The sequence below is a fragment of the Phaenicophaeus curvirostris genome, chromosome 3, assembly GCF_032191515.1.
Source record: "Phaenicophaeus curvirostris isolate KB17595 chromosome 3, BPBGC_Pcur_1.0, whole genome shotgun sequence".
NCBI classification, from domain to species: domain Eukaryota; kingdom Metazoa; phylum Chordata; class Aves; order Cuculiformes; family Cuculidae; genus Phaenicophaeus; species Phaenicophaeus curvirostris.
The window spans coordinates 60,794,814-60,819,777 of NC_091394.1; the positions used below are offsets into that span (position 1 = coordinate 60,794,814).

At 38.3% G+C, this 24,964-nt stretch overlaps 1 protein-coding gene across 4 annotated transcripts in view; it reads left to right on the forward strand.

The window, feature by feature from the left end:
• Positions 1-24,337, forward strand: part of CHD7 (chromodomain helicase DNA binding protein 7) — a 131,055-nt gene extending 106,718 nt beyond the window's left edge. Inside the window, exons 16-38 of one of the 4 annotated variants that reach the window (XM_069854153.1) lie at positions 4,110-4,320; positions 4,811-5,006; positions 5,232-5,399; positions 6,069-6,248; positions 6,535-6,645; positions 6,729-6,934; positions 7,884-8,083; positions 8,677-8,836; positions 11,775-11,864; positions 12,428-12,531; positions 13,910-14,039; positions 14,319-14,391; positions 14,608-14,662; positions 15,380-15,608; positions 15,777-15,985; positions 16,117-16,794; positions 17,205-17,365; positions 19,039-19,266; positions 19,500-19,943; positions 20,539-20,760; positions 21,172-21,309; positions 21,779-21,883; positions 22,429-24,337. In XM_069854153.1, the coding sequence (XP_069710254.1) occupies positions 4,110-4,320; positions 4,811-5,006; positions 5,232-5,399; positions 6,069-6,248; positions 6,535-6,645; positions 6,729-6,934; positions 7,884-8,083; positions 8,677-8,836; positions 11,775-11,864; positions 12,428-12,531; positions 13,910-14,039; positions 14,319-14,391; positions 14,608-14,662; positions 15,380-15,608; positions 15,777-15,985; positions 16,117-16,794; positions 17,205-17,365; positions 19,039-19,266; positions 19,500-19,943; positions 20,539-20,760; positions 21,172-21,309; positions 21,779-21,883; positions 22,429-23,382 (5,252 nt within the window). In that variant the 3' untranslated portion in view covers positions 23,383-24,337. Of the gene's footprint in view, positions 1-4,109; positions 4,321-4,810; positions 5,007-5,231; positions 5,400-6,068; positions 6,249-6,534; positions 6,646-6,728; positions 6,935-7,883; positions 8,084-8,676; positions 8,837-11,774; positions 11,865-12,427; positions 12,532-13,909; positions 14,040-14,318; positions 14,392-14,607; positions 14,663-15,379; positions 15,609-15,776; positions 15,986-16,116; positions 16,795-17,204; positions 17,366-19,038; positions 19,267-19,499; positions 19,944-20,538; positions 20,761-21,168; positions 21,310-21,778; positions 21,884-22,428 lie in introns of all 4 variants that reach the window. The other 3 variants (XM_069854151.1, XM_069854152.1, XM_069854154.1) reach the window with 3 other exon arrangements.
• Positions 24,338-24,964: the final 627 nt, after the last annotated feature.

Below are 24,964 nucleotides of genomic sequence, written 5' to 3' on the forward strand. Positions count from 1 at the left end.
AGTTCATTTTCCTAACTTAACTAGTTGGGAAAAGGTTTGTGTGAACGTCATCTTAGAATTTAATCGCCAGTACTCTTTTTCAGTGTGATGCTATTGGTTTTAGATCATAGAATCATAGAATATTTCAAGTTGGAAGGAACCCATAAGAATCGTCAAGTCCAACTCCCTGCTCCTCGCAGCACTACGTAGAACTAAATCATATGACTAGGAGTACGATCCATATGTTCCTGGACAATCGTGGTGCTTTGACTGTGGGGACCCTGTTCAGTAACAAACCTTATGATGAACCAGCTAGCTATACTTTTCTGAAGTACGCTAAGCTTGTATGAGTTGGTCAAATCAAGTCTTCCCTTTGAGCACGTAAGACAAGCCTCTGTACAGGGCTGCATTCTACTACTTTCTTGTTTAACAGCTCTTTGGTTTAATTGATGGTTATAAGCTTCTTGATGAAAGACTGTTTTGTTCAAGAGCCATATGTGATTTCAGGGTTTTTTTTTATTGTATGACTTCCATATTGCAGTGCTTTTACAGGGATTTTTCTTGACAATTTTTGTTTAAATGGGGAGGGGGGCAAATGTTTAAACTGATTCACTAAATGACATCTAATTATATTTCATGTGCAAGTAACTATTCCAAAGACGTCATACAAGGTTACTCCAAAAGTATTAGAACTCAGCCATGCTGGTGGGGCTGTTCTGTTTTTAAACTCAGATAAGCGTACTCTAAAGTAGCTTTATGGTTCTGTTGTAGTTTTTCTTGTCGATTGGTTCTTTGTTTTAAGCTAACTCATTATATAAATGAGTTTACCAGAAAACAGTTTAGTATGCTTAGGTTATGAGCTTCTAAACTTGATGCTTTTTACATTTTTTGTTTTTCATCTAGTTTTAACCTTGCCATTTTTCCTCATTTCATGTTTGCTGAAAGAAATTACCTGAATATATTGTAACTACTTGGGGTTTTTTCAGGGTTCATGAGTGGTGCTTACAGTGATGCCTACAACAGTGATTTGTTCTCTTCACGAGCCTTGTGTTGTTTAGTATCTGTTAGAGGCTGCTGAAGTCCAGGTGGCTATATAGAAAATTCCAAGTGTTTTTTGATGACTGTATCGTAACCCTAATAAAGGGAGGTGGGTTTGTCTCTTGAACACTTCTGCCTTTATAACGTTTTTTGTGACTTTTAAACATTTGGGCTTGGTTGCTGTCAGGCAGCAACATGGCAGGTGGGTCAGGCGTTCATATTTGAGGGAAATATAAATAAATCCTGACTGTTATTAGTGTGAAGATGGAACTAAACAAATGATTCCTTGTAGTTCTAGGACAGAAAATAAGCCTACATCCTGTAGTTGTCTGAACTTGAGGTTTTATTTTGTTGATTGATAATTAACATCTTTGTACTTAGAGTGATGGCGTAGTTTTATTATAGTTCTACTAAGAGGTCTTGCAGCGGTAGTACATAATGTTGTATAGGGTTTTCCTGATGAATGATTTGTTGCAGCAGCAAATTCTTGAGACTTAACTACTCTTATGAAGGTGTCTGAGTACTTCTCATTTTATTCCAAGTTTATAGGTTTTGTGAGCAAGCAGTACTGCGTGTGCGTTTGAATATCCAGGTAGAATACCATATGTTTTGTTTTGCCTAAGAGTTCCAAGCAAGTCTTCTAGATAATTTTCAGTTGAGAGCCACAGAAAGTTATGTGATAGAAGTAGCATGGTAGGAGTTGAGTGCAGAGTGATTTTTCTGGTTTGTTTCTTGATTGGTAGATCTACTCAGTGGAGGGGAGAAGACTCCCCCAAACAGTGTTGAGACTGTCTTTGAGTTGACTTCTAGAGAGAGTTCCTGCATTTTGTGTGTTCCCCAGCCAGCTTGGGCAAAGCATTGTCTGTCATTTTTTTAAGAGATGGACTCCTTGTTTTCTCCATAGCAACTACTCTCAAGTATTTATACATCATTCATTTTCCTCTGTCTCCAAGAGCCAGCAGTAGGGGATGTGCCTCTGTACTTACATCCTAAAGTGTTGAATGCTGGAAAGGTTTCTAACACTGTTTCTTATGGCCTCTTGAGCCCTGTGAGCCTCTTATAATTCCAGGTGGAAGTGGAGTATCCCTGATGCACCAAGCACACATTTAAACACCTTCCTTTCATCCCCTACTGAAAATCAACTAGGATAGGAGCTAGCATTACAGACCTACTGGTACTACATTAAGTAACTTCTGTATAAAAGGTTACATCATGTACCTCACTTAATTGCAATTGAAGTAGAAATGAAAAAGACATTAGGGCTTAACTCAGATTGGGTTATTGGAAGAACAGATTTTGGGGGTTATGATCTGTTATGGCAGCAGACCTTGTTGAGGCCAAATCCTGATACTGAAAATTCACCATTCATTAGAACTGTTTGAAAGTTTTCTGTGTCGTGCTTGGCTTAGGTGGTTTGCTTTTGCATGTGTTGTGTTTGCCTACTGGCTTACTTTGTAGTAGTGAAACTTGAATTTGGGTATAGCAATTCAGTAAGAAAAAAATGATGTAACCAAGAAAATGAACTGAAATTACTGTATATAAACTACTTGACAGCTTACTGTATCCTGAAATTGCTGAAGCTCAGTACAAGATCTGAAATTTACTACTCAAAATTCTACCCATTTTACAAGATGGGAAGTGGTATGATTGAAGGGAACTTGAAGGAGTGTCTGATTGTACTGTTTTCACAGGGATTTATTTTTCTTGCATGCAAACCATTAGAATCAGTAACATTTGGAGTAGGGAATCCAGATAAGGAAAATTCAGGGATGTAAAACTACCTTCAAGTGCAGTCATGTATTGAGTCCGTTAAGTTCTGTAAAAGCTAGTAGTACATGGCTATTGAGTAATCGGAATCTGTCAGATGGCCTGCTTAGGGTGGTATCTAGTTAAGACACCAGATTACAGTAGGCACTGAACCAGCAATCACACAGAGAGGGTGCGTTAGCGTGTTTGTTTACAGGCATCTACTTAGAACTGGGAACAGAGAGAAACGCTCAGCAGAAGCCTGGCAGTAAGTTGTTCATTTCCCCTCCCGCAGCCCTCCCACCTTTCCTTGTGTTACTCAAAAGCAGTATTGAAGCTGAATATAATAGAAGGTATCGTTATTATATAAACTACATTTTGAGTTTTAAAAAAAACAAAAACCAGAGGGATTCAAAAAGACAGCTCAAAAAATACAAGGGGTTGTTTGTGTGTGTGTGAAATAAGCTTAGAATGGAGGTCCGTAACCTTTCACATAGCTAAGAACAGTAATCTGATAATTCTTGGAGTAGTCCAGTGTTTGTAGAAGTGACACACAAACAAAATAAAAGCATAGGAGAGTTTGAAGAGAAAGCTTGAACTTGATCTGTATTCTGTATAAGCAATGCAAGAAATGTTTGCTGTTGTGCATATCATTCATAGGCAAAGAGAGTGGCCAGAAAAAACTTTTGACTAATTCTGTAAGGAATATATACATTGGATAGCTTCATCACACCGAACAAAAAATATATAGAGAAAAGAAATCTAAGTAGAAGGCAAAAGAATAATTTCAAAGCTGCTTATTCCACTTTTACCCTCCCAAAATTAGTTTTTTGATTGTTTGGATTTCGATTCTATAATTATTAATGGAAGGAGCAGGTCCAGGCTGTGTGCATGTTTAAGCCTGGTTTTAGTCTTAGAAGCACAGACATCAAATGTGATTTGTATTCCTTGTATTTTCCTGTGGAAATGAGATCTTTTTTCTTTCATGTTGCATTTTAAAAAGGACAGAAAATCCATTTGATCCTTTGGAATATGGTTTATTTGTTAATCTTTTATCTTTATTTTTCATTAAATTGTGTGCATCAAATAGTTGTATAAATTTATTTAGGAAAGGCTTTACTCCTGTTAAAAGAGGAAAGAAAAGAACAAATGCTCGAAGTTACATTTTATTTGTGCTCAATTTGTGTATATGTTTGCTTTAAATCTAAGCTTTATGTTTTTTATAAATGTTTATTCACATAATGCTTAAAACATTCCTGCAGTTTCTATAGGGTATTGAAGGCAAGCGCATTGTTTATTAATAAAACCCTTTACAGTGTTCATGTTTTGCTGTCCAATCTTTGCAGGTGCTGAAGAGAAAATTTTGGAAGAGTTTAAAGAAACACACAATGCCGACTCTCCAGATTTTCAGCTCCAGGCAATGATCCAGGCTGCTGGCAAGCTAGTACTGATTGACAAGCTGCTGCCAAAACTGAAGGCTGGTGGCCACAGGGTGCTTATCTTTTCCCAGATGGTGCGCTGCTTGGACATACTGGAAGACTACCTCATTCAAAGACGGTGAGAGCAACAATATAATACAATTCTAAATAAACTGTGCTTTCCTTGGTGGCTACAGGGTTTAACCTGCGAGTAATCCCTATCAAAAAGGGATGAAATTCAAACACTTTACAGTATTTTCTGTAGCGATCCAACTAAGTTGCAAGTCCTGAGATATTTCTTTCTGGTGAATATAAAATGACCTCGCATAGGGAGCTTAAAACCTGTTAGTTTACTATTCAGTTAAATGTTGTGGTGGCTCTAGAGTGCTTTAGCTTAAGCCTGAATGTCTATTTCAGTCCTTGGAGTGAAAGTATGTTCTTCACAAAAAGACACAAAGCAAGAAACAAAGTTCAACTGATGAAGTTAGTGGATACAGGAACAGTCATTCAGTTTGTTGTAGTTTCTTTGACCTTGTAGTAGCGTATTTTCCTTTTTTTAAAATTGCATATTCTTACAAGAAGCAATGCCATTGCAGTAACGTTCTCCTTATAATGTATCTTTATTTCAGGTACCCGTATGAACGAATTGATGGCCGAGTAAGAGGCAACTTGCGTCAGGCAGCTATTGACAGGTTTTCAAGACCTGATTCTGATAGGTTTGTTTTCCTGCTGTGTACAAGGGCAGGAGGTTTGGGCATTAATCTTACTGCTGCTGATACCTGCATCATTTTTGATTCAGACTGGAACCCCCAAAATGATCTGCAGGTAATATTGCGAGAGATTATTTTATTGAAAACTTTCCTTTGCCTTTTTGTGGTGAAATGTTCTTAACCTACAAGATAAATTACCCATTGTCCCTCTTTTGAAAGCATAGAGATGAATATTTATATTGAAAGCAATAACTTCTGAAGTAAGTTCTCTGTACTGATTATTTTAAATATTTTTCTTCCTTTTGTCACCTGTAACTGAGTATTGGGTTTTGTTTACCAGGCTCAAGCACGATGTCACAGAATAGGACAGAGCAAATCAGTGAAAATTTACAGGTTGATAACAAGGAATTCTTATGAAAGGGAAATGTTTGACAAAGCTAGCTTGAAGCTTGGCCTTGATAAGGCTGTGCTACAGTCTATGAGTGGAAGAGAAAATGCTACAAACGGGGTAAGGACTGATATATTAAGATGCATGCTCTACAAATGCTGTGAATGTGTAATACTTCCCTTGCTTGTTTGCATTTTAGCTGGAGAAACAGTGGTTTTCAGATGGTGTATGGCATGTATTTAAAGTAGGGTTGATTAAGGGCAAGGCTACATGAGCTGGCTCAACCGATCTAGTGGCTCGCTTATTGCCAAAAGGGGGCAGGTGGAGTCATGTTCCCTCAATCCTCACCAATACTCGTCATTCCATCCTTTACATTATGTTGATTTTGGCACTATCTGGAGTTGTTTTAATCAGTTTTTTTTTTTTTTTTTTTTGGCGTAGCCGTTTGGCTTTTGTGTTTGGACTTCTTTTTGGTTTAGCTTTTTGTTGGGTTAGTAAGTTAAATCTAGGAGGAATTTAGCAGTCATCAGAGCTAAAGTAAAGGGATTCAGTGACAATAAGTTATTAAATTGTTTAAACCGCTCGTATAGCTTCACCCTAAAAATTTTGTTGTTTATATTCTTGTAAAGGTGACTTCAGCATGAATATTTAATTGACTGACACCACTTTATCTTAGAGTTTCAATTCTTAAAATGCTAAGTTAGAGGACAATCAGTCTGATCATGCTGTCAGATGTACACATTGGCTGATGTCAAAAAAAACCCCAAAATGTTGTCTTGCATTTTATAGGTGCAACAGCTTTCTAAGAAAGAAATAGAAGATCTTCTTCGAAAGGGGGCATATGGAGCTCTGATGGATGAAGAAGATGAAGGGTCTAAGTTTTGTGAAGAGGATATTGATCAGATTCTCTTAAGGCGAACACACACAATTACTATTGAATCTGAAGGAAAAGGCTCAACATTTGCAAAGGTGTGCATTGACATTCAGAGGAAAATTAATAAAATGTGTCCAGGATAGATAAAAGTACTAATAAATTACTTTCTGGGTCAATTTAATTCTTCAGTGTACTTGTCTCAGATATTTTGCTTGCTTTGTTGGGATATCTGTATTTCCCGTCATGATAATTTGCAGGAATAACTTTTCCCTTTCTTGAAACTACCATTTTATAAGCCCTAAGTATTGTATTTACCAGTGAAAACATATTTTTTGTTGCATGCAGTTTAGAAAACAGTGTGTGTGTTTTCACATTTACTAGGCTAGTTTTGTTGCATCTGGGAACAGGACAGACATTTCCTTGGATGACCCTAATTTTTGGCAGAAATGGGCAAAGAAAGCTGAGCTGGATATTGATGCTTTAAATGGAAGGGTAAGAGCTTTATGATAGTTCCTAGTACAATTAAACTGAACATTTCCCCCTCCTAATTTTCTGCATTTTCACTTTCATTTTAGAATAACTTAGTTATTGATACACCAAGAGTTAGAAAGCAAACCAGACTGTACAGTGCAGTCAAAGAAGATGAACTGATGGAGTTTTCAGACCTGGAAAGTGATTCTGAAGAAAAGCCTAGCACAAAGCCTCGTAGGCCTCAGGACAAATCACAGGGTTATGCAAGAAGTGAATGTTTCAGGGTGGAAAAGAACTTGTTGGTTTATGGGTAAGGATATACAGATTAAATATACTGATTGTGTCTAAAGAACTGAAAATACAGTAATGATATATAGTGAATAGCTCATCCTTCTCTTGGATATGTTCACATAATCTCTTGCTGTGTAACCTTTACCTCGTTACACTGTATACATGTCAGTGAAATTTTAAGTTGCATATATATGCATACATATGTATAAGTTGTTTATATATGTTATTTAGCTTAAAGTGTCCAAATCTCTCACAGATGCCTGTGAGCTCATTGGTAAGTTACGTAGTTTTGCGGTGACAGAATCTTTGTTTCTAATTTCTCAGTGTAAAGAATTCCTGAGTTACTGAAGTTTAATCTCTTTCACAAGTGTTGTGGAGAATAATAGTGTGTATTTGTAAAGAATGATCTGGTTGTGGAATCAACAGTCAGTCTAGAGGTTTCCAAAACAGATTCTGGTATTTTGTCAGCACTTACATTTTGATACATTGTTTTCCCCATTGGATTTACCAATTTGAATTTTATCTCTTTGCAAGCAAGTAGCTGTATTTGACTGCTAACATGGTGGGCTTCAGAATTACTGTATCTTAGGAAGTTGTGTACTGTAATTGCTAATAATGGATTTCAGGATCAAAATAAGAATGATTCCCCAAATCCCATGATTGTAGGAATTGGCTATTTCCTATTCGTAGCTTACTGGGACCATTAGAGTTAAGCATATGTACTTTATTATTTTGACTGTAGTTCAAGTGCAGCTTTACGAGCAGTGAACTTATTGCCTGTTCTGTAAAATAAACATTCTTAACTCTTCGGTGCTGGAGGTTGGATTCCCTGCCGTAACCTGCAAATGTGAAATGCATTAGTGCTAACACAGAAGGTCCCAACTTGCTTGGTACCCAGAGTTAAATTGAAAGTCGTGAATTAAAATACCAGTGCCCTGGCTGTTGTATTGAACATATTTTTCTTATAGCTGGGGTCGGTGGACTGACATCCTCTCACATGGGCGCTATAAACGTCAGCTAACAGAACAAGATGTGGAAACCATCTGCCGGACTATCTTGGTATATTGTCTTAATCATTACAAAGGGGATGAAAATATCAAAAGTTTCATCTGGGATCTGATCGCTCCAACTGCAGATGGGCAAACTCGAGCTTTGGTTAATCATTCCGGTATGTCCACCACAATCAAATAATGATGCTAGTAAAGAATTGCTTCAGTCATGCTATGTATTTAGTTTAAACTATAGCCATTCTGACATGTTGTAGGATCTTGTCAGATTTTATGAGTAAGGTGGGCTTTGACTTGGTCTGTACTTAAAGGGGAAGCCTCCCTCAGCTACTTTGTAGAATACTGTGCTCTTTCCCTTCAGTTCATTTTGAGCAAATGTTCTAGTGTAATTTTTGAGTGGAACCTACTGCTGCAGTTTAATCTTTTTAAAATTGCCAGAAATTGGAAAGCTTTTTTCCTTATGGCCATGCAGATTCATGAGAATTTTTACAAGAAATATTTATATAACACCATTTTCTGGCTGGCACTCTGAATTTCTGAAATCTTCACACCTACATTTGCATGGAAGTTTTGATTTATTTAGTTATTTGCAGTTTTCTATACTGAATTCTGTTGCTGTTCAGTTTTTGGTGGTTGTGTTGCCCACGAATTAATGTAGGAGTGGTACTTAGCTTTAAACGTGCGTTTGTAATGCGGTTTGAGGCAAGAGCTTTTTTTATTCAGATGGTGTAAGAAATCTTGGGGTTTTATGTAGGTCTGTCAGCACCAGTGCCCAGAGGGAGGAAAGGCAAGAAAGTAAAAGCCCAGAGTTCACAGCCAATGCTGCAAGATGCTGATTGGCTCACAACCTGTAATCCAGATGTATTATTTCAAGAAGACAGCTATAGAAAACACCTCAAGCATCACTGTAATAAGTAAGTATTAATAAATATTTAATTTTAAAGGGTTTTTTACTACATGCTTTTGAAAAGCCCACAACTACTCTTGGATATTTTTAATGGAACACAGGGCCATTTAACAGGATGTAAAGGCCCGTTATTACTTTTTAATTTGGGGGTAATCATCTTAACAGATATCTGGCAACTTCTGTAAGCTCTTTTATGTCTGATCAGCGCTTAAAACACAGTTCTGAAGAATTGATTTCTACTTACTAAATACAAATGGAATCAGATGAGGTTATTCTTTTTACCATATGAAGGAAAGACTGTATCTTTACACTGTCTTTTTCTCTTAACTGGCTGTCTTTAAACAAAAGCTGTTTGTTTCTTACCCTTTTTGTGGGGCCTCTCAGGCTGATGTCCTTAAAGTTCTGTTCCTTGATGTTAAACTCAGATATCAATTTCTTAGTTTCTAGAGTTTCATGTAGTAGTTCACTGGTGTGTGGGAGTATCTCTTCTCTTCGTTCGTTTTCTCCCTTCCTCTCTTGCTGTCCATGTTATACGGAGTAGTTCTTTTCTCCTTTGTTTGAGATAAATTTTTTTCACTGAGCTCTTACCTGAATCAGTGCCCTGATCTGATTTTTTAAATTCTAAACGTCGTACTAAACGGAAAGCCTCTGGGGATAAAGTTTGTTGTATTTGATTTTGACACTCATTTTGTGTCACCTTTCTTTGATGTCCTGGTCCTCCATCTCAGTTTTGCTTGCTATATTCTCCATTATAGAAATTGAACCTAACCTTTGTGCCAAAAATGTCATGGGTTCAGGGGGAGGTTGTTTTCTTCTTAAATGTATACTCTTCATTGTATGTGTACCATACAGATGTCATGCAGTGTTAGTGAAAGGTCATAATTACTTTTGTGTTTTGAATATGCAGTGTCTTACTGATACTGTTTATTGGAAAGAAATTATTGATTTGAAAAGTACCTGTGGCCTGTCAATAGGGGGTGTGATGTGAAGGAGGAAAGGCATTTAAGGGGTTTATTAGCTCCTTTCCAGATGCTAACCAAGCTTAATTCTCAGCTGATGAAAACAGATACTTACAGAATTATGTTAGCAAGTGCACATCCAAATAAACTGCTTTCTGGTTCTTTTTGAAACTGTTACTCAGATTTGTTGTTACATTTCACTTGCTCTTAAGGTAATTAAAATAATGTTACAGGAAAGAATTTGATCTCCCAGGTAACTTGTCCTCATTACTTGTTATATCAGTTTGCAGATCAGACTTAAATTCATTTAAAAATATTGCTTTTGTAATAATACACTAGAACAAAATCAAGGATCAAGAAGACATAAATGCACAAGAATGTTTTCAGTTGCTATTTTTTCCTTCACTGCCCAGAGCCACCAGGACTAAGTGAATTGTAGAAGCAACATGTTTAGCCTAGGTAAAATCAAACAGAGGTAGAAGCCAATTAGTAATATAAGTAATTTATTTCAAAAGGTAGCAGTAGCAGTTGACTTTGTAAGAACTGGTGCCCTGTCCTTATGTAACATGTCTGCTGTTTTAATGCATAGGACTCCTAAAAGGTGCAGACAGCCTCTGGTTTTCAGTTGATGTTGGGGTTTTTTCCCTGCTTCTCTTGTTTGGCTTGATGTAACAGCTGTTATTGCTTAATACTAAGATGACAGAGACCTTTAACAGCTTATTTACATAGCCACACAGGGAGCAGGGACATCTTACTGGTCCCAGTTATCATGCACACAAAAAGAAGCATGTCTGACATGTTTTGAATTGTAGACATGACCTTCTATCAAATCCCTGCTCTTCCTAGGTTTGCTTGAATAACTCATGTAGAAACGGGTATTGCTCTGGTTGTATCAGATCTCTAATGAGGAGTTCTCTAAACTGGTGGTGGTCTAAATTTTTCATGCAAGTGGGTGATCAGATTACTGCCTCCCTGGTCACCCTTGCTGTTCCAGGAGAAGCAGCAATTCAACAGTTGCCGAGATGGATTTGGGTACAGTGAGAGGGCAGGCTGAGTAATCTCCATTTTAGCTGGTAGTGATTTTACTTCATGGACTAGGCAGCAGGGGGTGCCCTGAATTGGGTAAACATAGGAAAGCAGGATTATTTTCAGGTAGATACTTTTTCTACAGAGATGACCTCTTTTCTAGTCTCCTTGAAAAGCCCAGATTCTGCCATTCTCCCTCCTGGCAGCTTCAAGTGTGACCACAACACCTGACACTGCTTCCAAAACCAACTATAGTATTGCCGAGATAGGGAAAAATAAGCCTGAGCAATGAAGATTTTTCATTTCCTTATAGCAGCTAGGTTGTACACAGGTAAAATTAAATAGCAGTTTGAACTGTAAGAATAAAAATAGTTAATAACTCCCAAGGGAAATGGGGGATTATTCTTCTTCCCCCATTCTCGGAAGCAAGAAGTTGTATAATCTGAAAAACCTGACATTCCATATTGAGGGTTTATTGTAAGGTAGTAAAACCAGATTTTATATCTCGTTTATTCCTACAACTTCTGATGTGCTTCCAAAAATGGTATTAAGGCAGCAGCTGAGGAAATTTTACGAGATAATGAAGCAGAACAGTTACTGAAAGCCATCTGCTCAGTTGTTTACAAACTTGCTTCAATACTTCAGAGGCAGTGGTAGAGTACGTGTCTAAACTTCACAAGCTGCACTAGGTAGAACTAAATGAAATGCGCCGGGGCTGGGCTGAGCTGGGTCCCTCTCTGTGCAGTGTAAGCGGTTGCCAGGCAGGCCTGTTGGAAGCCAGCAGAAAGCACCACACAGAGGTGATTATGTGCCACCATCTGTCACGCTTCAAGCCTACCATACAGCATGGCTAATCAGCCTTGGCAGGATGATGGATGAACAGCAGCAGCTGCCAAAAGCCACTGTTGGCAAACAGTCCTGAAGTTAAGAACTTTTTCCCCCCTCTGCCTTCCTCTCCAGGGTCCTGCTGCGTGTCCGCATGCTCTACTATCTACGACAAGAAGTTATAGGGGACCAAGCAGACAAGATCTTAGAGGGTGCTGACTCAAGGTTAGTGCAAGTGCAGGTTTACTTTTGCTTTATGATGCTTTTCTTTTTTATTATAAAGTGCACGTACTATAATAATGTAGCAGTTAAAGGTTGTCATACTTTATCTCTTAAATGACTGTTCTCAAGCAGCCTTATTATTTTATCAAATGCTGTGGGTAATTTTCTTGGAGGAGGGAATGATGTGGGAAATGACAGAAACGGATTTTCGTTTCTGCTAATATTAAAGAACTATTCTATCTGAAGTTAAAAGAAAACTAAAAATATACTGAGACCTTAAATGAATCACATATGGATAGCAATTGTTATTTGACTCCCAAAATAGCTTAATATTGGGTTTTTGTTGTTGTTCTGGAAAGGATTTTTTGTGGGGTTTGTTTGTTTGGGGTTTTAACCATTGTAATTATTTTTCCAGGTATTTCTATATCTCTGTTGGTTTTGGGGGGTTCCTGCCTCCAGTTCATACTTAGAAAAAAAACAGTGAACCACTTTCTTTTCTTAAAAAAAAAAATAAAAATCTCTGTCTAGTAACACCTTTGAGAATGTAAATGATGGTATCTTTACAGTGAAGTAGATATATGGATACCTGAGCCATTCCATGCTGAAGTTCCTGCAGACTGGTGGGATAAGGAGGCGGATAAATCCCTTTTAATTGGAGTATTCAAACATGGTAAGTGATGTCTCACTCTGAACAAAACTCAGTTGTAAAGCTTTCTGTGTGTAGGACTGTTCAGTCATAATATTAACAAGTATTGTTCCAAAGAACTGTTGGCTTGTATCTCCCTTTTTTCCTTGCCTGCATTAAAAATCTAATATGAGCTGTAAATATCAGATGCTGTTTTTAAATGTTTGCAGAACATTTGAGAAGAAAACATTACTTTCTTGGCTGTAAATAAAACAAAGCCATATTTGTTTAAATAATAGCCAAATAGTAAGATAGATCTCCATAAACTTTGCTTCCAGCACTGCTTCACTTGCTAACTCTGCCAACCAGTGTCAAAGTGGACGGTGGGCTTAACCTCTGCTATTAATCTGTACAAGTGCCTCCTGGGCTTTGTTCCAAGCAATATTTCACAAATGTCAGTGTTGAGAACTCCCGGCTCCCTTGAGTGGGATGCAGCCTTGTTAACTTTGAAAGGCTGGGGATGCAGAGCTGGCATGATATATACAGTGAGCGATTCCTGATTATAATCCCAATTCTCTGGAGGTCGCAGAGGTATTCTCAGCAGCCCAGCCTGACTAAAGGGGAGAATGATGGCTTATAAAACCTTTCATGATTACAGTTTGGCTTGAGGCTCTACAGCAGTTAGGAGCAGTGTGTTGTAGTACAAATCCTAATTGAATTGTGCTGTTCTGCCTATGTACAGCAGCTCTGTTTTGTGGGCTCAGCTGAGGCGAGTCTAGTCTAAAAATCATTTTCCTGCAGTGCACTGTTGGGATCTGCCATTTTCCATCTAGTCAACTTGGGCAGTAAAAAAGCAAACAGCAGTTTGAAAACCATAGAGGGAACAGTGTCATCTTACTGACATGCATCATCCTAAACCTAATAAGACAGGTTCGTTGGCCTTACGTATAACCCGTGTATACAGCATTTTTGCAGCCTACATTGAGGGTTCCAGCAGGGGTGGAGCTATAGAAAATGCATGTGTGTGAGTCTGTGTGTTTTCTCATTCGCATCTGCATGTTTCCAGTAGGGAGTGCAGAATGTGCAGAACCACTGCGAATGTCATCTAGGAAACTTAAAGAAGTTTTTCACTTATGAAAGATTTTTACTTCACCTTATAAAGACTTTAAATTGAATGCTTTCTTCAGTATGTACTATTTATTAATGTTATTGATGTGAAAATGTTTCTGTGCTAATGGAATTTACCAATATGAAAAATTTCACTACACGAATTAAATGATTGTTTCCAGCATGGTGACAGCTCCTTTGTTTTATTTAAAAATAAATAAATGAATCCAGAAAATTATACTTCTACTGCCTAAACATATTCTGTTTGCAGTTGGTCATAGCTTTTAAAAAAATTTGTCTTCCACTCTGCATGCAGGTTATGAGAAGTACAATTCTATGAGAGCCGATCCAGCACTGTGCTTTCTGGAACGGGTTGGCATGCCTGATGCAAAGGCCATTGCCGCTGAACAGAGAGGGACAGACATGTTAGCAGATGGTGGTGATGGGTAAGGAGGACATGAAAAAATTAATAAACTTTATCAGCATTGTATATGTTGGCATGAGTTCATACGTCATATTTTGCTTACATCTTGCCTGAGGATCTGAAGTGATGTATGATGTTAAAAGTACCTAGAATTGTTTACACAGTTTAGCATGAAATATACATGTGTAACTTGCTACGCCATGCTGATGGCTTTTGTAGCTTTTCTGCTTTTGTCCAGAAAATCAGCCTCTTCTCCAAAACAATGCATTTTTTTTTAAATTTTTTTTAAACTATTTTATAGCGGCGAATTTGACAGAGAGGATGAAGATCCAGAATATAAGCCGACCAGAACTCCTTTCAAGGATGAAATTGATGTAAGAACTAAAGCTTTATGTAATTTCAAATATATATAATTGCAATTAATTCTCCGTGTTTATCTTAATGTGCGGGTTTTACGTTTGAGAACTAGTGTACAAACACATCTTACAAGAATGTTTGCTGCTGTGTTTGAGAGATGATACATTTTTCTCCTAAAATGATAACATACAGTCAAAACTGAAGACTAAAATAACTTCTGTCTTCTTCCCAAGGAATTTGCAAACTCACCTCCAGAAGACAAAGAAGAATCCATAGAAATACATCCAAGTAAGACTATAGCAAAGAAATTAAAAAGGCAAAAATGGACATTCAGTGAAAGCTGGATAATTTATATTACCACATGGGGGGATAGGTTGTGTTTTGGGAAAAGAGCACAGTAAACTTTTAACTGCCAAGTCTCTTCATGCTTCACATCTTTCAAAACAACTATTTACTGTCTTTGAATAATCCACTGTATGGCTTTCTGGGTTTCTAATTACATGGTAGAAATCGTGATGATAAAGGCCGGATGTTTCATAATGCAGCCGTTGATGTTCTTGCCCAGATAATCCTGGAAGTTACAAATATGTTGTTTCCTCAGTGTGGAGGACAGTTGCTAAGTTTAAGTGGGAATAATAAAATGGGAAATCATAAGTAGAGGTGTTTCCTTAGAGGCAGAATTATCTTCTCAGCAATATGTTTAAAGATGCATTGCATTAATTTAAATACTTACAGTATTCATAATATGTTTGCATTCATAACATTGAATAATAATGCTTGATGGATATCTCTAAATGCTTCACAAGCGTTTCTGAGTTCTTAGAGTTGGATGGTTTGATTCTATTTTTCATTTCCTCCTAATGTAGTTATACTGTTTCTAGTTGGTTATGCATCAATATTAATTAAGCATATGTTCTTATCAGATAAAACAGGAATCCAGTTCTACCCATAGAAACTTTGAAATGTGGTGGTTTACCAGTGCACAAATACTTCTCTATTCTTTAGATAAGCACAGTGAAAGCAATTCTGAGTTAGGCCAACTCTACTGGCCCAACACTTCAACCCTGACTACCCGTCTGCGTCGCCTCATTACTGCCTATCAGCGCAGCTATAAAAGGCAACAAATGAGGCAAGAGGCATTAATGAAGACTGACCGCAGGAGACGTCGGCCTCGGGAAGAAGTGAGGGCACTAGAAGCAGAAAGGGAAGCTATAATAACTGAAAAACGACAGAAGTGAGTTTCTCATTCATATTTTCCTTTAAATCTCATTTGAACTTGTGTCTCACCAGTGCTGCCCTTCTGTTTTGAAAGAACAAACTAATGGGCTTTTGCGGCATCCGAACTACGTTTGGACTCTTGCTTGTTCAGTGGTCTCACTTCTCTTGCTTCTTCCTTCTCTAGGTGGACAAGAAGAGAAGAAGCCGATTTTTATCGTGTGGTGTCTACTTTTGGAATTATTTTTGATCCTGTAAAACATCAATTTGACTGGAATCAATTCAGAGCGTTTGCCAGGCTTGATAAAAAGTCTGATGAAAGCTTGGAGAAGTATTTCAATGGCTTCGTGAATATGTGTAGACGAGTGTGCCGAATGCCAGTCAAGCCAGATGATGGTAGGTTTTAACTGACTACAGGATTCAATGTGACTGTTATGACACAGTGGGACACCATGCCCAGGTGTCATGGTTTTGAAATGGATGTACATTTAATTAATGTTAAACAGTACCAATTGTTGTCATTACAGAACCGCCTGATCTTTCAACTCTGATTGAACCGATCACAGAAGAGCGTGCTTCTAGAACTTTATATCGCATAGAACTGTTGCGGAAAATCCGTGAACAGGTTCTCCATCACCCACAGCTGGGGGAGAGGCTAAAACTTTGCCAACCGAGCTTGGACCTGCCAGAGTGGTGGGAGTGTGGTAAACATGACAAAGACTTACTGATTGGTGCTGCTAAACATGGAGTCAGTAGGACAGATTATCACATTCTGAATGATCCTGAACTCTCTTTCCTTGAGGCTCACAAAAACTTTGCTCAAAACAGAGGGACAGGTAATGCAAATACTATCTCTTCTATAAACCCTCTGGGTGCTGGCTGCAGTCAAACACCACCTGTTGTACCATCCACACCAGTACAAGAAGAAAAGATTATAGAACAAACAGAGTCTAAAATTGAAGGGTCTGAAAATCCAGCAGCCAAAGAAAAATCTGATATCAAAGAGGAGACAGATATTGCAGATAAGGACACTAAACCGGACTGTGATGCTGAGGCTGAGCCTGGATCTGTTAAATGTGAACTGAAAGACATAGAAATGAGTACAGATGTAGACCCAAAATCTATTTCTGAGAAAGGTTCGGAGGAAGATGAAGAGGAGAAACTGGATGATGATGATAAATCAGAGGAATCTTCCCAACCTGAAGGTAACATGTTGGTCAGGTGAATTTCATGTGCTTAGCATGAGCTACACAGCTGTTGTAAGCTGTGCCAGCTGGTAAGTGGCACACATGTAACAATTATGGAGCTCGGGGTGGTCTACATCTAGCAGTTCCTCTGCCCTTCCCCTTGTCAGGTGTCTAGATAAACTTTCATAAAAACCATCCGGCATCAGCGGGGTATTCCCTGACAAGGGGTGGTTTTCAGGGTAGCTTACTGAGCCAATAAGCACCGTCTCTGTGCCAAACACAGAAGGCTAAGGCTCTGCTGTAGTAATTACTGAACAAAAGCCTGTGTTAGAAGTGTTGTGTCAAGCCTTGTCGTAACCTATCTAGTTGGGTTGACATTGGATGGTTGGGAACTTTTGCAGTTAATGCCTGGTCATGGTTGTATTCAGCAGGAGCAGTTTCTCAGGGTAAGAATTTCGATGAAGAAAGCAATGCCTCTATGAGTACCGCAAGGGATGAAACGCGTGATGGATTCTACATGGAAGATGGGGATCCTGCTGTGGTTCAGCTGCTTCATGAGAGAACATTTGCCTTCTCTTTCTGGCCTAAGGTTGGTCAGGAGTATGTCTTTTTCAGTACATGCTAACATGTCTAAACATGTCTTTTTCAGTACAGCTAAAATATGGGGAATGTGTTAGTAAAATAACAGGGAGCTTTGTACAAATCTGCACTTCTAGTGGGCAAGGGACTTTTTTTCTCCTATGAATGATTTATGGAACAGCATTTTATTCTTCAGTTTCATACAGATTAGCAGAGGAAATGAAAGAAGTTGCTTTACTGTAAATAGTGTCATTTAGGAAAACAGCAAACTACTGACAGACATGAGTTCTTAAAGGCTCCATAACTTTGTCAGCAGAATCGCACCACTCGCAGATCTATAGATGAGTGCAAACTTTTGAATTATGGATTTCGTCTGTAGAGAATCTGCAGTGTTAAGAGCAGACATTTTGTAAGATCCCATTTTATTTTGGGGTGAGGAGATTGTAGGGAAGAGTATTGGTGACCTACATGGTCTAAGCCATTATGTAATGTTGACAGATGTAATTGTATTAAGGTATCCTGCAAACATAAGCAGCAGCGTTAGGTAGAATAAAGCTATATCTTACTTTGGCAACAAAGCAGAAAATTATCTAATATAAAATGTTTTTAAAAACATGAAACCATAACCTCATAATAAATCCGCATGTGATTTAGTATTCTCCTTTGCAGTAAGGGTAGAGAGAGAAATAAAGTAGTAAGTCTTAAGCTTACTAATCACCATAACAGGGCCATCTGGTTTGGGACGGGGGGGCAGGGCAGGGGGACCTTGCTCTTAATAGGCTTATTCCTGGGGAAAGCAAGCAGTCTGTTGCAGCTGCTGAGATTTGCTAGTGGCTTTTGCACTCTTTTTCTGTTCAGGAAGCTAACTGATGCTCGTATTCCCTAACCAGCAGTATTTCTTATAGTTCTGAAGTTCCTACTACTTCAGGCAGGCCAGCGTAGAATGGCGCTTGAATACTGAAATGGAAAAAAAAAATCAGACAATACTCATCTTTGCTTTCAGCAAGAGTTCTGGAAACAGACTAAAATCTTACTCTAGTCATAGTGTAAAAGTAGAACTAAAAATCCTTCATCTATATAGATTTAGCATAAGTAGACTAATAAACATAATTAGAGATCTTTAGTGTACACGCTTCAGTGAAATTTGAAGTGATAATGGGCGTGGAATGAAAATTGACATTCATTAGATGTCCCTAGGTTGGTGCCCGTTTCATAATGTTGAACTTTATTAATAGTGACGCTAATGAGGATCCACTTCCTAGGACAGAATTGCAGATCCAGCCTCTTGGATCTCAAGAACTGCGGCTTTAATATACTCATTGCAGATGTTTTGATTTTCCCTTTGTAACTGTTGATTTTGCTAACTCCTGAAGTTTTGTAATGTAAAAAAAATAGCGAGTTTCTGTTAAATTTGTCAGTTGGTAGATTGTTGTACAGAAATCTTTGTCTCCCTTCCTCCTTCCCCCCAGCATAAATGCATCTTTTAAATTCTATGATGTTTTATTCTACAGCATTGTCTATATTAGCTTCTTGTAAGATGATCAGTTTATCCTGATCTGCAAGAGTAGATGTTTTTGAATGTATTTCTTAAGCTTTGGGAGCTGGATTCTGTCATTACACTCATTTGAGTTTAAGAGGCGACTTTCACACTGAAGGTTCATTACGTACTTTTCCTTTACGCAGGACCGAGTAATGATCAACCGATTAGACAACATCTGTGAAGCAGTGCTGAAAGGGAAGTGGCCAGTAAATAGGCGCCAGATGTTTGATTTCCAGGGGCTCATACCTGGGTATACTCCAACAGCTGTGGACAGCCCTCTGCAGAAAAGGAGCTTTGCAGAGCTCTCCATGGTTGGTCAAGCCAGCGTCAGTGGCAGTGAAGATATCACTGCTTCTCCTCAGTTATCAAAGGCAAGGCTTCATCTTTCTCTTTCTTCTAAAGAATAATTTATCTTGCGTGTGCTTCTTTTGCGCAGTAGGAAAAAGAAAACCAAAAAATAGCATTTCTTTAAACAAAATAGGAAAAATAAAAAAGGGTTTCTTCTAATAAAATGAAGGCTTTGTCTTCAGAGGTGTATTTTTGGACTCTTGTTTTAAATTCAGCAGAGCTTTGCTAATGTTTGGAAATGCTCATTTTTCATTAGGAAGATGCACTCAATTTATCAGTTCCACGTCAGAGGAGGAGGAGACGAAGAAAGATTGAAATTGAGGCTGAGAGAGCTGCCAAGAGGAGAAATCTTATGGAAATGGTTGCCCAGTTACGTGAGTCTCAGGTGGTCTCAGAAAATGGACAAGAAAAAGTTGTAGATTTATCAAAGGCCTCACGAGAGGCAACAAGTTCTACCTCAAATTTTTCATCTGTTACTTCAAAGTTTATCTTGCCTAATGTCTCCACACCCGTGTCTGATGCCTTTAAAACTCAAATGGAGCTGCTGCAAGCAGGTCTTTCACGCACACCCACAAGGCATCTACTAAATGGCTCTTTAATAGATGGAGAACCACCCATGAAGAGGAGGAGAGGAAGAAGGAAAAATGTAGAAGGACTTGATCTGTTATTTATGAGCAACAAACGGACATCATTGACTGTAGTAAGACAGCAAACTTTTTGTCTCCTCTATTTGTTCTTCTGTGTCTAGTACTTACTTTCCAATTGTGAATGTAAGTGGTATTATACTCTTCCTAACAGTAATGTGCAGTTTTCACCCAACTAGCTTTTTCTTTGTGTTTAGAGCTATTATTTCTTTGTGAACCAAGCAAAATGGTGTTCATGTTGTTCATATCAAGTTTTTACTCTACCAATTTGTGGCTCAGTTTTAAGTAGCTTGTACCTCCTGAAAGACAAAAAGACTATTTTGGGTTTTTTTCAAAACGTAATATACTTATAAAAACATACATTTTGAGACTTAACTATGTCTTTCTTACTGTGTAGAAAAGGGAAGGTCTTGGAGGCCATTAACTGGAGATACCCCAAAACTTCTCTGTCTTTAGCTATATGTTCTTTAATGTTCAAGGATGCTGAATTTACAACATTTGCAAATGTAACAGTGTTGCTTTATGTAATATCAATACTTAAACACCAATAATTCTTGCATATGTGAAATCTCCTTGAGCATTTAGCTTCAGTCTCTGACATTATTTCTCCCAGGTAACTGTGAGAATTAATACAGATGTTAATGTTTTCAGGAGGATGCAGAAGTGACCAAAGCTTTTGAAGAAGATATGGAAGCTCTACCAGCAAGGAACATTCCATCTCCAGGTCAACTGGACCCAGATACTCGCATCCCTGTAATCAATCTAGAGGATGGGACCAGGCTGGTAGGAGAGGATGCTCCTAAAAACAAGGATTTAGTTGAATGGCTTAAATTGCATCCCACTTACACAGTAGATATGCCAAGTTATGTACCAGTAAGTATGTGATTCTAAAAGTGTCGTATTATATTAATACATAAGTTAGTTATACAGATGTCAAAATTTATTTCCTCACAGTGGGCATAGTCCTTGGATTTTGTAACCTGGGTTTCAGTAGAGGTTTTCTCTGTAGCCACATTTACTATAGTATCAAAACACCCAAGTGGCACCAGGCTGTATGGGTTGCATTTTCCTTTCTTAATATTTGTATATAACAATGTGTTGAAACAATGTTGATGTCAAGTTGTGCATAATTTCTTCATCTTATAAGAAAAACATTTTTCTGAGATAATCTGAAGGTAAAGTAGTTGGCCCCTTCTTATAATTGTGACAAGGAGTTCTGTGATTGGTGATTTTTGTCCAGAAAAAGAAAAACTAAAAAGCAATACATTTCTCTCTTTCCAGAAGAGTGCAGATGTGCTGTTTTCCCCATTTCAGAAGCCGAAACAAAAACGACACAGGTGTCGAAACCCTAATAAACTGGATATAAACACCTTGACAGGAGAAGAAAGGGTACCTGTTGTAAATAAGCGAAATGGAAAGAAGGTAAAAATTAAGTTAGTTTAGTGGAGGTCTTGAGTAATGTCTTTGAATATGGAAAGCAGGTTTTCTGCTCCAAGCTTTCTTTATAAAAGTTAAATAATCTGGCACTGGCAGTTACTCTTGCTGGAATGTACTACTTAGTTCTTTAATTCTTTGCTCTTCTGATATATTCGTATTAATCACTTGAGCAAATAATACTTTTTGAAACTGTATAGAACGTTTTTTCTTATATCAGATAGGAATTTAATTTTTAGCCCTGCCTAAGCTGCAGCATTTCATTATGTTTTCTAAAAACACAGTCTTCTCAATTCTAGTGTCATTAGCCGGTCTCCATGTAGTTTTCCACAATTTGAGCTGAAAGTCTTTATTGCCATCCTTAGAGATGAAAGTGCACAGATAGAAAATGTTCATATAAATAGTTGTTTGGGTCTGATTTTGGTTTTTAAAGTAATAACCTTCTCTTTTGCACTAGATGGGTGGAGCTATGGCCCCTCCAATGAAGGACTTGCCAAGATGGCTGGAAGAAAATCCTGAATTTGCTGTTGCTCCAGATTGGACGGATATTGTTAAGCAGTCTGTAAGTGAAACTCTCATTCCGTGCTTAATGTAGATGGTAACACAGAAAAGTTGGAGGCTGTGTAAATTGATACTTAAACCTTTCTCTCATAGCTGGTTTTGAGCTGAGAAAATTGTAGTGTCTGGGTGGGAGTTACCATGCTCAGGGGGAATGGTGATAGGGGGCTGGGACTGAAGTACATGCAAAAATCATCTACAGCCTTCAGCATTTGTTTTGTGTTATTTTTTTTTCTTATAAGCAACAATCCTTAAAAAACACAGGTACTCATACTTTAGGAACTATTAAGAAAATATTTGTCATCTTTGTAACAAAAATAGAATTCATCATCTTGGTCACGAGCAGCATCAAAGGATTAGATTTTCTGGCATTTACAGCAGTTGTTTGAAGATAAAGGATGCAATTCTGCAAGTGCTTATTTCAATAAAACATTACTATGTTGAAGTTCAGTATGAAATACAAAGGTACAAATCATCATGAGTTAATTGCTGCAAGCTATAAAAGCCAAGCAAAAATAAAGCTTGTTTTCTTTTGCATCCCCTTTACAGGGTTTTGTTCCAGAGTCCATGTTTGACCGTCTTCTCACTGGACCTGTTGTGAGGGAGGAAGGAGCAAGCAGAAGAGGAAGAAGGCCAAAAAGTGAAATTGCCAAAGCAGCTGCAGCAGCTGCTGCTGTAGCATCAACTTCGGGAATCAACCCACTACTAATGAACAGTCTGTTTGCTGGAATGGACCTCACAAGCCTCCAGAACCTCCAGAACCTGCAGTCTCTCCAGCTCGCAGGCCTCATGGGCTTCCCGCCAGGACTAGCAACAGCTGCTGCAGCTGGGGGGGATGCTAAAAATCCGGCTGCCATGTTGCCTCTGATGTTGCCAGGGATGGCAGGATTGCCCAATATGTTTGGACTAAGCGGATTGTTGAATAACCCGATAACGGCTACTACTGGAAATGCCACTACTGCTTCCAGTCAAGGAGAGACTGAGGATGGCGCTTCAAAAGCTGAAGAGAAGAAAAATGAGAACGAAGAGGAGAACAAAGACTCTGAGAAAAGCACAGACACTGTTTCTGCTACTGACTCTGCGAATGGATCTGTCAGTGCTGCTACTGGGGCGACTACCGCCACTGCCACCACTACCACCACCACCAACACTGGATTGCCCACAAACCCTCTGGCCTTCAATCCTTTCCTGCTGTCTACCATGGCTCCTGGCCTCTTCTATCCATCTATGTTTCTACCTCCAGGACTGGGAGGATTGACTCTGCCCGGTTTCCCAGCACTAGCAGGACTTCAGAATGCAGTGGGCTCCAATGAAGAGAAGGCTACTGACAAAACTGAAGGAACTGCCTTTAAAGATGAAGAAAATCTTGAAGGCAGTGATGCAGAGGAGAGCCTTGATAAAACTGCAGATTCCTCCGTTTTAGAAGATGAAATAGCACAGGGTGAAGAATTAGACTCACTTGATGGGGGGGAAGAAATAGAAAACAATGAAAATGATGAATAACCAGTACCAGTTACAGTAAAGTGTTTTAAACTTTTGACAAGTGGTAGTCCTACTGTTTACACTCACAGTTAATGTCCATACTTAGTTTTTATAAGCTGTTCTGTAACATAGTGTAGCAAAAAAAAAAGTTCAAGTCATGTTATACAGATGTGTCAAAAGGTATCTTGGTCATTAAGTATTGTGCAGTGCATTATTTATTATCCCTAGGAGAGATGGAATTTGAGAGGTGATCATGTCTTTTTAAGGAAATTGACATAATGCTCTGCTTTTTTTTTCTTTTGGTACCATTGGTATTATGAATTAAGCAGTGATTTCTAATCAAGTGGCACTAATAGAAGGAAGTGCTGCTTGAAGGAAGGATGAAGTTATATATTTAATTTTTTTTTTGGTTTTTTTTCTGGTTTTTTGGGTTATTTTTTTTTGCTGTGAAGGTCAAGATGAAATTTACCATACATATCGTACTCGCGCCTCATTTTGACTGTATGGGAATTCACCCGCTCACATGCGCGCACACACCCACACACACACTCTCTCTCTGACAATCTTCATGATAGTGTGAATGTCTCTGTCTTGAGACGCAGCAATAATAAGGCAGCTGTTGAATGTGAAGAGTACCTTTTGGAAATTAACCCGTGGAGAAGGTTCTTACAGGATAAAGCTACAGTTTAATCGTCTCGTGATCTTGTAATGCACTGGTATAAACAAAAAGAAAAAATCAGGTACCTTTTTTAAATTAAAGGACTTTGTTACTTTAGCCACAAAGCTAAACAGCATTACCTCAACTCTAAACTAGCCTTGAAGTTTACAGACATGACTTTGTAAATGTATTGTTTTTCTTTGTTGTGATGTCTTTTTATTTTTTTTCTTTGGAAACTGCTATCATGTAAGATAAGATGTAAATTGCTGCCAACTGTAGTAATGATGCTTTTAATAAAAGTGACCCATGATATGCAGAGATGTAATTATAGAATGTAGTGTTTAGGGACATCACAACTGGTGTTCACTTTCTGTATTTGCATTGTGGCTTCTTTATAGCATTTTTCTGCTATATTCTTTATAGATTAGTGGTTGTAAATGCTGAACTGATTGTCTTCAAGGGACTAGGCAGGGAGAGAAACTTTGAATTACCTTCATATTTTCCACTCTAAGTAACTCTACGGAAACGCACACTAAAAATCCTACTTTACTCCTTCAAAGGAGCATGAGAGACTGAGAATACTTTAAAATGTGTTCAGCATGTGATAATGTGGTACACTGAAGAACAAAAGGGCAAAAGAAAAATGAGGCTTTAATAGGCACAATATCTAGGTCATTTATCCTTGGTTAATGGGTAGAAAAACACAATGCTGTAGTGACAGCAAGGGATACAAAGGCTCTGTGGTATCCTGTAGACCAGAGCTTGTGATGCCAGAAACCACTGTGTCAAACAACCTACATGAAACTAAAACTGACCCACTTTTCATAAAAACCACTGTCTCTTTTGGAGAGCTACCGATTTGTACCCTTTTGTGACCTTTTGATATTCGAGATAATGTACTATTTGAGAACTTCTGTATTCACAGTGTTGTCACCTTGACACACA